This window comes from Apodemus sylvaticus, chromosome 22, assembly GCF_947179515.1.
Source record: "Apodemus sylvaticus chromosome 22, mApoSyl1.1, whole genome shotgun sequence".
In the NCBI taxonomy this organism is placed as follows: domain Eukaryota; kingdom Metazoa; phylum Chordata; class Mammalia; order Rodentia; family Muridae; genus Apodemus; species Apodemus sylvaticus.
Genome location: NC_067493.1, coordinates 53,094,844 through 53,107,650, shown reverse-complemented (window position 1 = coordinate 53,107,650; position 12,807 = coordinate 53,094,844). Strand labels below are relative to the sequence as shown.

Below are 12,807 nucleotides of genomic sequence, written 5' to 3'. Positions count from 1 at the left end.
CTGGAGATTTTCATAATGGGAACAGGAATAGAACCAGTTGCCCGAGGATACCAAGGAACCACTGTATCTATCGATCCTGCATTATTGTTATGTCTTAATAATTTTAGGCCCTACCTTTGGCTCTATAAATGTGCCTACACTTCCGGAGGGAGGAAATGTATTACTGAAAAGCAATTTGAATAAGCATCCACTAGCCACGAACCCTGTCCTCATCTATAGACAGAATGCTAACAGGGCAAGCGTGACTTGGGTCACCGCTGACGGGTGACAGTGCTTCTGAGGGCTGAATGGAGCTACTGCTTTTCCATTCCGTTGAGGTAATTTACTCCTCTGCCTTAGCTCCTGGGTCTGGGATCTCACACTGGGCCTCTGGGCATCTCCTGCACCACAGAGGACATCCTCTTGCTTGGAGAGATTCTTCTAAATACGCATAGAGTGCACACGTTCTCATTTTTTGAGGGTGTGCCTGCTGTCTGCCACTCTGCCAATCACCTCCCTTAGAAACTACCCATGATCCTGGGGTGCTCACTCTCATAGGGTGGACTCTAGTTTGTACATGGTATTATTCTCAGTTGGGTGTTTCAGCCCCTTGTGGGTAGAGCTAAAATTTTTTGAAATGTTTCTGTCTTATGTGCTTTGGTGTTTTGCCTACATGCGTATCTGTGTGAAGGTGTGAGCTCTTGGAGTTACAGACAAGGAGCTGGCATGTAGATGCTGGGATTTGAACCCAGGTCTTCTAATCGAAGGGCAGTCAGTGTCCTTAACCACTGATCCATCTCTCCAGCCCCAGCAGGGAACACAGGACAGACAGGTGTCCTGACCGCTCTCCCCCTCACTGAAATTCCTACTTTAACTAGACTTGCTTGGCATTGCACGCCAGCACTCGGGCTTTAAGCACACAGAACTTGTAAGTGGATGCTACAGGCGCTCACACTTGGTCAGTGCTCTTACCAACTGAGCCTTCTCCTCAGGGCCTGACAACTAACTATTCCCGTGCAAGATTTTCCAGTTGTTCCAGTCTGAGGTGCCCACAGGTGTGATGGCGAGTCAGGTCCCTCAGTCAGTGGCACTCACAGCTGTCTGGTCCACTCACTGCAGAGTGCCACAGGAAAGCACCAAGTAAACCTGTATGATCCACTCTTTTCTTCAAAAAAAAAAAATTGTACAGTCAAAAATTACTCTAGTTATTTTTACAAAGCTTTATTGAAACTTGTATATTGAGATGACAGCAAGTCAGTGTTTTGAAAACAGTAACAAAAAGGTACCCAAAACTCAGGTTTAACCAAGTACTGGACACCACAGAGCTTGTGCCTGCCTCTGCTGATGGGTGGCAGGAACCTGTACCAATGGGCACATCTGTGACACCACCACGGAAACCCGATGGAGTATAGGATAGGTTCATTTCTGCTAGCCCTGCTGGAAACCTAGCAGTGGCTGTAAGGTTCCAAGCTCTTTTAGAACAGGCAACAGCAACCACCGTGATACTCTGCTCACTAGAGACCCAGTCCCCAGCTGAGGAGCACATGCTGGAACTAAATGGAGGGTAGGAGCTTCGACCAGGTTGTCATGGTAACGTGACAGCCTTCCACGGTGGTCAGTTCTCAGGATCATCCAGTTAACGGGGAAATGGCAGTGGGCTTTGAAGTCTGTTTTGAGAACAATTATTGCTGAGTGTAGTGGTCACATGATCTATAGTCTCATCCTGGTGACTTATTGCCTTAAGTAGGAGTGGACAGCCAGCCACTCTGGTTAAAAAGGTCTTAGTGCACACAGTGTCGGAAACGATTGCAAGGCTGCTTCCGGAAATCAGACATTGAATTTCCACAGGATCTACAATCTACTGCTTTGATTTAGGACAGGCAAGATGGACACTGCTTTCTTCCCCAGCCAGGCTGCAGCAGGGACAGGCCAGCGGCCTCACAGATGCAGACAATGAGGACTCGTGTGACTTCGGTCCCTGCTCCTTGGGTCCAGATCTGGCCGTAGACATCTCTGGCCAGTGGAGGGGATGATGCTTAGAGCACAAAGCCTCATGTGCTGTGGGGCTGGGGCTGCAGGCAGCCATCCCATCCATCCCTATGTCTGGCTGTGCCTGGACAGACGTCAAGGAGGACTAGGGCGGGTGAGGATGCGCATGCACGTGGAGAGCCCAGCCGCCTGCTGTCCCCCGTGGCCATGCTGGCCCTCCTCTCCTCATATAGGCTTGTAGAGGAGGGTGGTCACATATTTCTTCTTGTACCGGTGGGTTGCGCTGAGCACCATCACTCCATCCTAAGGGCAGAAATGACCAGAGTCAGGGACTCAGACTTCAGAGAACATGAGAATCACTACAAGAGTACTGTGAACCCAGCTCCCGGGCCTGCCTTCAGAGCCCCAGCCTGTCAGACCCAAGGCTGCTCCGCTTGGCAACACTCCAGGCCGTTACCTTGATGGAGAGCGCGTAGAGGTGGTTCAGCATGACGTGGTTGGGCTCTGGAAGCAGTGCTGGGTCACACTGTGGGACAAAGGGAGGCGTGAGCAGGCAGGAATTGGAAGTCAAGATGGTCCCGCCCCCTAGTTCATGGCCTGGTCAGGGTACCCAAGGAGAGCCAGGCTCTGGGGTTGACCTGTCTTCCCAAGATGGGCAGTGAGAGTTTGTGGAGATGACAGGAGAGGAGAGAAGGGTGGATCTCTCGTTCCAGCCAAATGCTGCTGACCGCACTTCTGGTCAAGTGTCCACCCTGACCTTTAAGGCAGGCTCCACCCATTCTCTAACGGAGAAGAGAGGCAGCAGACCAGGGGCCCAGTAAAAATGCTTTCCCAGAACACAGGAGCCACCGTGGGTTCCATGCTCCACGACTCTGGAAGCGGACACGGACACCACCTCACCACAGTTCTACCTTGAGAGGCTGATGGCTAGAGTCTTCATTCCATATTCCCAACTCTTAAGAAAATGCACTGTGTACACATGTATGTGTCTACAGGCTACCGATGTAGCAGGTTGAGGTTGAGGTCCCTTCTCAAGGGAAAGACACGCTCCTGTCACTCAACACTTTGGGAATCCCAGTCCTGAAGTGACTTCAAGATCTCACAGCTGCCCACAGGCCTCTGAGGCCTCGGGGTGGAGGGAATCCAAGAGCTCTGAAGCGGTTAGGCCAGGCCATTGGAAATGAAGCTGGATGCCCTTCACAGGCATAGGCATCCTGAGGGCTCTGAGGGGTAGCCACCTGCACCCTACAGAGCCCTGCAGCAGGTACGCTCGAGTCTGGGACAATCTGCTGGGGACAAACAACCACACTCACAGAAACACAGGAAAGAGAAGTGGAGTGGGAGGGGCCGAGAGGCCAGGGCCTAGGCCAGCTCTGCCATCAGAGGCTGCCAGCATGCGCACACAGGTCCTGCTGTGAGGCTAACAGTGAGCCCTGCTCTACTTCATGCTGTTAATGAGCAAAGGAATCAGTATGTCTAAGGAAAACATAATGGATGATGATCTCTAAAGTTAGAGAAGTACCGTATGATTCAGCCACCCAACCCATGAGTCTGTGTGCGCACACGTGTGTGCATGCATAAGTGTGTCCAAAGGAAAGAGTGTCGGGATGCAGACGAGACACCAATACTCCCATGTTCATTGCAAAACTATTTCGCCATACCAAGATGGAACAACAAGCCTGGACGAGTGTATTTACACATGTGGGGTGTGTGTGTCACTGTGGTGGCGTGTTAACTGGAGCCCGCAGCATTCCTCGTGGGACTCTGCCCGGGACACAGGAGGTGGCCAGAGGCAGCATCTACTATGGGAGACTCCGGATGCAATGAGACCCCTCCCTCAAACTCCTGCTGGTTCCCCTATAGGAGAGACGAGAACCTGGGACTATGGGTCCAAATATACCCTTTCTCCTTAAGTTCCTCTTGTGAGAGATTTTATCACAGCAAGAGGAAAAGAAACCACAACAGTATGTGGCTCAGAGTTAAAAAGGAAGGAAATTCTGTCACTTGCAACAAGGATGGACCGTGGACATAAGCCAGCCAGCCATAGGGAGACAGGCGACATCTTTGGAAGCAGACTAGGAGAACTGGAATAGCAATTCTGGAGAAGCCACAGGTCAAAGCTACAAGATGTCTGCTGGGTGGGAAAGGGCTGTGAGAGGAGCTTCGGCCTGAGACCAGGCTGGCCACAGCTGTTCACAGTATGGCAGATTCCCCAAAGCCTCTAAGATCACTGACTCTGAGCACTGCCCAGGGATGCCAGTCAACGTGCATGCGTGCGGCACTACCTGTCTGAGGTGTTACTGGACGCACGGTTCAACCAGTGGGGTCTGAGGCTGACTGGTCCTCATCACTGACCTCCTCCTGGATTCACAGGCGTCACCACACCAGCCTGTATTTGTGCTTGGCCACAGCAGAGTGGAGTCTGGTGCTTGAGGAAAGGCGCATCTCAGACGGAGTAACAAACCCTGACACTGCAGTAGGGAACCCTCCACAGACGGTCAGCTCACCAGCACATGGGCTGTTTCTGGGTACACTGCTGAGTGAGGGGTTTCTTTAGCACTGGATAGTTTGCTCTGTCCCTAAGGCTCATGCACTGGGACCTTCATCCCCAGGGACTGCTGGGCGATGGGTCCTAACTGCGATGAACTAGGCCCTGAGGGCGGAGCACCCTGCGTGGTCAGTTACCTGGAGGCATCACTAACCCTTCTGCCTTCTGCCGCGGTGAATGTGGTACAGAGGAAATGTGTTAAGACAGCTTGGATTCTGCCCCAGCAGGGCTGATGTTTCCGAAAGTAACTTAGTAACTAGAACTAGACTCTGAAATGTTATGGCTGCAAGAGGAATTCCAAGATCTAGCTGGCACAGGGGCGTGTGACAGGGTGTCAGCCTTTCACAGGGGAGGACCACAGCAGTCCCAACAGTGGGAGGCACAGGCACGCTCCACTGCCTTGTAAGAGGCAGGCAGGAAGGAGCTCCGGATGGGGGAATACTCACAGAGATGCCCGTGTCCTTATTCAAGATGACCTGCAGCAGGTGTGGCGGGAGGATGGGTGGGGCTTTGAACTTCTCTTCCGGCTTAGAGATGTAAGGCTCCTGGTGGTAGGGTCCTGGCGGGGAGCTGGACAGCTCTGTGGGGAGATAGTGAGACGACATCGGACTATGGTTCTGGAGCTGCGTTTGATTCATGGTATCTTCATCTAGCTTGTTGTCCTGGTTTCCTCAATCAGATTTGTATTTTCTTTAAGACATTCAAGCTCAAACAGGGAAAAACAGACGGGATGAGTGATGCCGTGGGATGAGGGTGCTTGGGAGGAAGCTCGCTGGTACCCGAGATGCTCAGGGGCAGAGCAGCCGTGGCCAAGGCAGACTAACAGGGAAGCCGTTCCCAATGACCTGGCCTCTCTTGTCAGCAGAATAAGGTTTCCTTCTTACTTCAGGCTGAGTTTGGCAACTGCCACAAGTTCTAAACTTCCAGTGGGGATTAAGTGGCCCAGCCTAAGTTACAAAGTCTCCCAGGCAGAATAAAAGAAGCCTAATGAGGTACCGACACAGTAAAGAAATGACAATAACGACCTGTGTGTAAGGGGTCTTGGGCTCTACACCCGAGGGTCGTCTGAGTGTCTTTACTATATAGGCACAGTAGAAGCTTCTGGAAGTACAGTACATCACCTTAGAAGCACCTCAAATCCTGACAGCTGGCTAGCTAGATGCTGGCACTGAGCCGTCATCCGAGTGTCAGGAAGGGTTCTGGCCACTTGATCCCTACGCTGGCCCAGAACTGCTAACTGTCTCAACATCAATTTCTAGGTCAGGCTCCCTTCACATCTCAGTATAAGAACCGGGAAAAGCATTAAATGCGGAAATCTAAGCTGTAAGAAATAAATACACGGCATCTAAAAGAGACAAAAGCCAACTAGCCACCTGAATGTCTACCAGGAAGTTTAGGGCTGGCCTGGCTCAGCAGCAGGGGACGGTGCGCCTTCTGCCTGCGTGAGACCAAGCAGACCTTTAGCCGAAGGCTTTGCTGCAGAGTGTTAAGTTCCGCACCAGCAGGCAGAAGTGTGCGCACCCTCTGCCTGTCTGAAATGTGTCAGCGGTCATCTAGGAATGGCCAGCGACCCCAGTAAGAGCGCTGTTTTTGGATTTCCAAGCCTAGATGGTAACCTGACCACTAACCACTGCCAGCCAAGCCCTCCCGTCAGTTATAGCCATGGCTCAGAGCGGCTAACAGGGAGAGAGGCCAGAGACACCGAGGCAAGGTGGGAAAGCCCCTGTGGACTGACAGCTGGCCACTGCTGAGGGCTTATCTTACTCACCCCCAGAGCTGCCACCCAAGGAGCAGTCCCCCACCCCCACCCCCACTCCCTACAAAGAAGGGGAGCACCCTGGATGTCCACCTGGAATCTAACTCATGGCTTCTCTCCTGAGCCGACCCTCTGACTGTCCAGAGATTCTCCCCCTCCCGGGTGCGGGCGGAACAAAGGTCACTGAAAGCTCCGTGGTTAGAAGCCTCTAGTTTACCAGGACTCGACAGAATAGGTTTCCAGAAAAGAGAGCCGTGCCATGCAGCCTGTTTTATACAGGGAGCCACTTCCAGTCAGGAAGCCGACAAGTGTGCATGGACTGCACTGGTGACAGCTAAGGTCACAGAGGGGTCGTTTATCACAGTCAGCCTGCAATTCTCCAGGCACCACTAGCAGGGCATGAGCTGGCAGTTTCCCTGGTACTGGCTCGTTACTGACCCAACGTGTCCTCTCGGGCCTCTTCAGGCCTGCCTCTGGCATAACATCAAGATTACTTCTGTTCTACAGACAAGTGGAGCTGCAGAATACCCCCACAAGACAAGGGCAGAGGCTTAAGGCTTCTTTGAGGTTAAACCCCAACAGCCAGGGCTGATGGAATTAGGAATGAACTGCTGGGGCCCAGAGAGCTGCAACTGTCCACCTGGCGGGCAGCTCTTGCTCAAGTGTGAGAGGCAAGGGAAACAGTCTGTCCAGGCCACACAGCCCCAGCCTGCACACATGTGGGATAAAGTAACTGTTCATACCAGACACATCGGAGCACTTTTGGGAATCCACCATTAAAGCATCAAATACTTCAAAGTCAGTTTTCTTCACTTGAATGATGTTGTTAACTGTGCCAAGCTGGCTGGTTACTATTGGCTGGGAAGAGACAGACAGGCAGAAATCATCACATGGAAGGTCTGCGGATTCTTCAGAGGACTAGACTTCCTGGCTGGAAGGCCTCACTGCCTGGCTAGCAACTCTGCCAATTATACCATGAGCTGGCAACTGGCGCTCTCTACCTCAGAGCCACAACAGGGAAGAGGGACCTGATAGAGTGTCACAAGGGGCGTGATTGGTGATGGTTGTGCAAGTAAGTCCCAGAGGGTGGGGGGGCTGCAGGCAGAGTACCTCGGAAGGATCGTGGGTCCACTGACCGTCCACAAAGAACTTGTACTGATGCTCTCCTTCAGGCAGGTCCAGGATGGCCACAAAGTTATTCTGGCTGCAGAAAGAGAGGAAGTAGCATTTCAGCTGGGTGGGCTGCCCTCAGACTCCAGGTACAACCAGGAGTTCAGCTGTAGGAGAGCAAGCGTGGCGACCGATTCAGACACTTCTCGGTCATGGCCACCAATGGAGCAGCAGGCAGGAGTTCCTGGGAAACTCACTCTGCTCAGATCCTAGGAACCGAGGATCCTAACCGTGGAAGGTCAGCAATGGCCGCTCGAGCTTTTCAAGTCCATGCAGGGTACCACCGGGCACGCTGGGTGCCACGGAGGTAAGCATGGGCTGCGAGCCTTTCCTTTTGTCAGTGTGCCATGGCCAAGGACTGAGTCACCTAACTACCCTCCCTCCTGAGCCTGCTGTGGACTTCTGTGTCAGCCCTGGAAACACAGCTACACTGACAACAATCATGGGAGAGGCATGGGCTCTCCCTCCCTTTACCAGAAGTAGTCACTAGGGAAGGTGTGGAGACAGAAGTCCACACTAGGGCTTTTGATAAACGTCTCACTATACCCTTGTGATGTCTTCAAAGCACGTACCTTCCAACCTTCCAAAAATAACACACAGGAGTCAGTTGGGAGGTCCCATACAGAAGTGACTGCTTAGTGCAGTAAGGGGCTCAGATTCACACCCCTGAGTCCCAGCCCAGCACCCTCTCCAACGCACTAGGAACGACTTTCTCAGAAGCAATGTATAGCCGAGTATCAGAGCATAGCACAAGAACATTGTCCTCTGCGGTCATTACCTTCTCGTCAGGGGAAGCTTGCTCCAGTTGTTGAAGGACCCAGACAAGTAGACCTCCTTCCCACCCCCTGTCCATCGGAACACGGTGGGCCGGGCCTGGGCGGGGGCTTTGTCATTCACCTCGAGGTCGTGCTGCCAGGCTAGGAATTCTTCCTTCTCGGGAGCCTGAGAAGCAGAGGGGTTCACTCAGGGTCAGGCTGCCAGCAGTGGGCTCCCCACCCCAGATGTTAACCTAAGGGGACAGCAGAGCCAACCAGGCTGCTCTGCTGCTGTCTGCAGCACACAGCTTGTGACTGTTCCCCCACCTGCCAATGGAGATAATAAAATAACCGCTCCTGTTGTGTCAGTCTGACGCGTGCGCTGCTTAACCGTTAGCTACTCCTACTGCAATCAGACTTCACAAAAACTCCAGAGGAGGCTACAAGGCCATGAGTGCCATGAGACCGCGGTGAGTAATACACTCCATTTCCCTCATTAAGCAAGACTTCAGAGCAGGTGAGAATTTACTAGGGATGATCTCAGAGCTGTTGAAACTGACACAATCGGATGGTAAGGGAAGAGCTGGGCTATAGAGAACTAGATAAATAAAACAGACTGGCCCCTTCAATATTATCTAGTGAGGTAAGCCGTGGTAACCTACTCCAGTCAGAGACAAAGAAACACAGCCAGTCCTGGGGCGAGACACAGTGAGATAGGTGTCCTTCCTATTCTTCAGAGGAAAAGCCAAATGCTGGACTTCTAGGGTGGGAGAAAGCCCCGAAGCCCAGGAAGCTTCTACTACCTCCACTCCAGATACTGATCTGCAGTTAGCTAAAAGATGCCCGCAGGGGCAGTCTTTGGATCTGAGCTATACAGATCAGATAACACACTGGAATTGCTAGAGAGCAGTGGTTCTTGCCTTTCTTTCTTTCTTTTTCAGGTTTTCTGAAAAAGGGTTTCTCTGTGTAGCCCTGGCTGTCCTGGAACTCACTCTGTAGACCAGACTGGCCTCGAACTCAGAAATCCACCTGCCTCTGCCTAAGTGCTGGGATTAAAGGCATGCCCCACCACGGCCCTGCTGGTTCTCGCCCTTTCTAATGCTGTACCCCTCTAATACAGTTCCTCAGGCCGTGGTGACCCACCAACCATAAGATGATTTGGCTGCAACTTTATAACTGTAACTTTGCTACTGTTACGCATCATTATGTAAGTATCTGATATGCAGGGTATGTTATGCTGACCCCTGTGAAAGGTTTGTTAGACTCCAAGAGGGTGGCAACCCACAGGTTGAGAGCCACTTCGTCAGAGGACAAGTAGCTACAGCTACAATGCTGAACTGGGGTAATGGGAAGAATGTCTGACTGGATCCATCAGTCACTACCGAAGAAAGGAGAAGGATGCCGGTTAAGTCCACACTCCCTGACCCTGCAGAGAACAGCACCACCACCCATTGCTTTTTTAAAAAAGAAAAACAAGTTTACTCAGCTCACTGCAAAGAGAGCAGGGCACTGGGGATACACACCTGCCACCACACAAATACTTTTTACTTCCTCTTAAATAGCCTTGGGCCAAAATGACTTCTAGGGGTGGGGACAGTTATGACTCCCAGGAAACATGCTAAAGATCACTGTATACACCTTTCCCCTAGTGTGGAAAAAACCAGAAAACAAGCTCCTATCACAAGACTAGTGCCATAAAAGCAGGCTCTTTCAAGTCAGATGCAAAGTTAAGATCTGGAGAACAGTAATGTGGGTACTTAGCCCAATTTGGGGGGGGGGGGAGAATAAAAGCGAGTGAGCAGCCAGGCAATTAGCCTGTTTAAGTAAAGGGGATTAGTAGGCAACAAGCCAGGTGAGGAGACTATACTGCCCAGCGCCACCCTCCCTGAATGCAGTTTATTTTGAGGAATTAGCTTTTTCTTTTAGAATCACCGAATGCCCTTGGACTGGGCCCCATAGCCGGAAGCACTGGCCACATCACTGTGGTTTTAAGAGAATGTGGCTCAAGCAGGAACTTTTCAGCTTGGCCTGCACAAATTGTTTGCTCTGGTCTGCTTAAAGTCCAAGGCATTATTTCGGAAGTGAGAGAGAAGTGGGGCAGTTAGCTGCTGGCTGCCCTTCAGAGTGACTCTTGGCCACGGACCTCCCCAAACGGAATTGCTGGATCTAAAAGAAGGTTAGCAGGGTAGACTACAACTGTCAGAACCAAACACCGCTGGCAGTCAGCTAGTCAACTTCATTTTCAGCTTAACATATGTGCTCCCGTTTCACCTCCAAAACGAACACTAAAACTCCCAACCCAACTTTTTGCAAAAGCCGGTCGGCCTGAAGTCGAGGAAAAAAGTGTCGCGAAGCCGCGCAATCAATTACACCTAAGAGAAAAGTAGGCACTGGTGCTCAATTACAGTTTAGCTCGACTCCTAATTAATTAAGAATCTCAAACTCGGTCCCAGAGCTGCTTTCTCCTTAATGATGTTCAACGAAACCCAGGGTGACTCTCCCATCGGTAATTAGGCTCAGGTTCCCGGGCAGCACAGAGGGCAGCGACAGGGCCAGCTCCCTCCAGATGCGACGCTGGGAATGTGGCGGGAACAACAGCAAAGGGGTCCTCCCCTTGAGTCAAGAGGGCTCGGATGCCCCTCGACTCAGCACCTTGATTTCCTCGGAGTGGAAGATGTCGGCGTCTTCGGGGCTGTCCATCAGGATCTTGGGCCTGTCCCCATCCTTGGCGCCCCCCGAGTCCCTCCGCGGCGTCTTGTGGCCGGCTTGCCGCTCCAGCGCGGCGCGCTCGCTGCTCGTGTTGCCCATGGCGGGGGTCTGCAGGGACACAGGGAAGCCGGAAAGGCCGGGCCGGATCCCCCGGACCGCGGACCACGCCCCTCGGGCCGCGCGCGCTCGCCGAACCTCGCTTTACCTGCTCCGGCGGCGGCGGCTGGAACTCCGACTAGAGCAGGATCGTAACCAGACACTCCTCCGGCAACTCCCCTCCACCCCTTAGCAACTTCCGCTTCCGGCCGGGCCCAGTGAAGGAAGGGTGGTCAGAAGGGATGGAGCGCCCGAGGCTAGCGTGACGTCACTTCCGCTTCCGTTGTGGGGGGGGGGCACGCGCGTTCGCGGACGACCTCTCCCGGCCGCTCAGCGCGCGGTCGCGGCGGGTCGTTCCGGGCTGCTCCCGGGTGGAGCTTCCTGAAGGGCGGAGCAGGAGGCGCTCGCTAGCTCACCTCTTCCCGGCAAGGATGCCGTCGACTGCTCTACCCACCTCACTCCAAGTTGGTACTCTGCAGTAAAGGGCAAGTCAAATTATGAGCTGGAGATTGCACGGCGGCTTGGAGCGTTTGCTCTTGCAGAGTACCCGGGTTCGGTTCCGGGCGCATACATGGTGGATTCCCAACTATTTGCAGTTTAAGTTCCAGGGGATCCTGACGCCCCAGACGGTGCACACATGTACAGGCGGGCAGAGCATTCTTACACATAATCTTAAAAAAAAAAAAAAAAAGCAAAAAACCCACGTTTAGGTCTCTCCCGTAGATGACTTGCTCTCACATTGAGTGTATTAGGATTACCTAGCGCTCCTCAAAAGGATGGCCTCTCCAGACAGGCCAGATCTGAATATATGTCAACTACGGTGGAGGATGCGGACCATCTTGCCGGTATTTGAGAAAAATGACAGACCTTAAGATTTCTGGGAAATTGTCGTTATTAGTGGAGTTGTGATGTTTGTTTAAACTTGAGTGTGTGGCCTATTAATTGGTCCTACATTGGTCACATCCGTAAAATGTATTAGTGATTAGTGCTTCAGTAGAAAAACATTGTCTTGTGCGGGGTTTTTTTGTTTGTTTTTTTGTTTGTTATGCATTGGATTTTCTAGGCCATATCTTGCATTTTATTCATACACACACACACTTTGTAGACCAGGCTAGCCTTGAATTCACAGAGATCTGCCATCCTCTGCCTCCTGAGTGTTGGGATTAAAGGTGTGCACCACCATGTCCAGTGAACATAAATATTTTTAATTATCTGCAATGTGACACATTCTTGTAAAGGGAACTAGGGATCCCAATGTCTGACATACAGTCTTCTAGAGGGACTTTAATAGTATCTGTTGGTACCGAGACCTGGGAGGCCCATGACGTCATATAGGCGACAATTAGAACAGTGTAACTATAGGCCTGTTGCCAAGGCAACAGCCGCCATATACCCAGAATTCAATGGCCCACCTTTACCTGTAATTTACGTCATCACCCGTATATAAGTGGGTAGCATTTCTGTCCCCCCCTCTCTTTCTTTTCCCTCCTTCTTCCCACCCGCTACCCCTTTCCCCATCTTAAATAAAGTCCCATGTGGAACTGTTTGGCCTGGTGTATCTCATTGCGGCCCACGCGACCGGCAGACAGGTGACCTGTGCTGCGGTGTAGGCAGACGACCTGCATAGAAAAACCAACAGTATCTGTCTAAAACAAAGAAACTTAAAATTTTATGGACAATTTCTAGTGAATTTCTACAAAAAAAAATTACACATGAAAATGACATACAATGGGCTGGTGAGATGGCTCAGCGTTTAAGAACACCAACTGTTCTTCCGAAGGTCCTGAGTTCAAATCCCGGCAACC

At 51.9% G+C, this 12,807-nt stretch overlaps 1 protein-coding gene across 2 annotated transcripts; it reads right to left on the bottom strand.

Annotated features, from left to right (window-relative positions):
* Positions 1 to 1,184: 1,184 nt before the first annotated feature.
* Prkab1 (protein kinase AMP-activated non-catalytic subunit beta 1) lies at positions 1,185 to 11,224 on the bottom strand. Of its 2 annotated transcripts, XM_052167850.1 has the most exons (8): positions 11,112 to 11,224; positions 10,850 to 11,014; positions 8,221 to 8,384; positions 7,383 to 7,476; positions 7,016 to 7,130; positions 4,963 to 5,096; positions 2,426 to 2,494; positions 1,185 to 2,271 (listed from the first exon to the last, which is right to left on the bottom strand). In XM_052167850.1, exons 2-8 carry the CDS (start codon positions 11,003 to 11,005, stop codon positions 2,194 to 2,196), a joined length of 810 nt encoding a protein of 269 aa, XP_052023810.1. In that variant the 5' UTR covers positions 11,006 to 11,014; positions 11,112 to 11,224; the 3' UTR covers positions 1,185 to 2,193. The 2 variants fall into 2 exon arrangements, with proteins under 2 accessions (XP_052023810.1, XP_052023809.1); XM_052167849.1 differs by having other exon boundaries at positions 10,850 to 11,223.
* Positions 11,225 to 12,807: the final 1,583 nt, after the last annotated feature.

Excerpts from the sequence above, each read along its gene's own strand:
- Prkab1 (XM_052167850.1), bottom strand. The coding sequence starts at position 11,005 with ATGGGCAACACGAGCAGCGAGCGCGCCGCGCTGGAGCGGCAAGCCGGC. Across the intron at positions 7,477-8,220 it reads AAGCTTCCCCTGACGAGAAG|CCAGAATAACTTTGTGGCCA; the intron begins GTAATGACCGCA and ends CTCTTTCTGCAG. Across the intron at positions 5,097-7,015 it reads AAAGTGCTCCGATGTGTCTG|AGCTGTCCAGCTCCCCGCCA; the intron begins GTATGAACAGTT and ends ATCTCCCCACAG.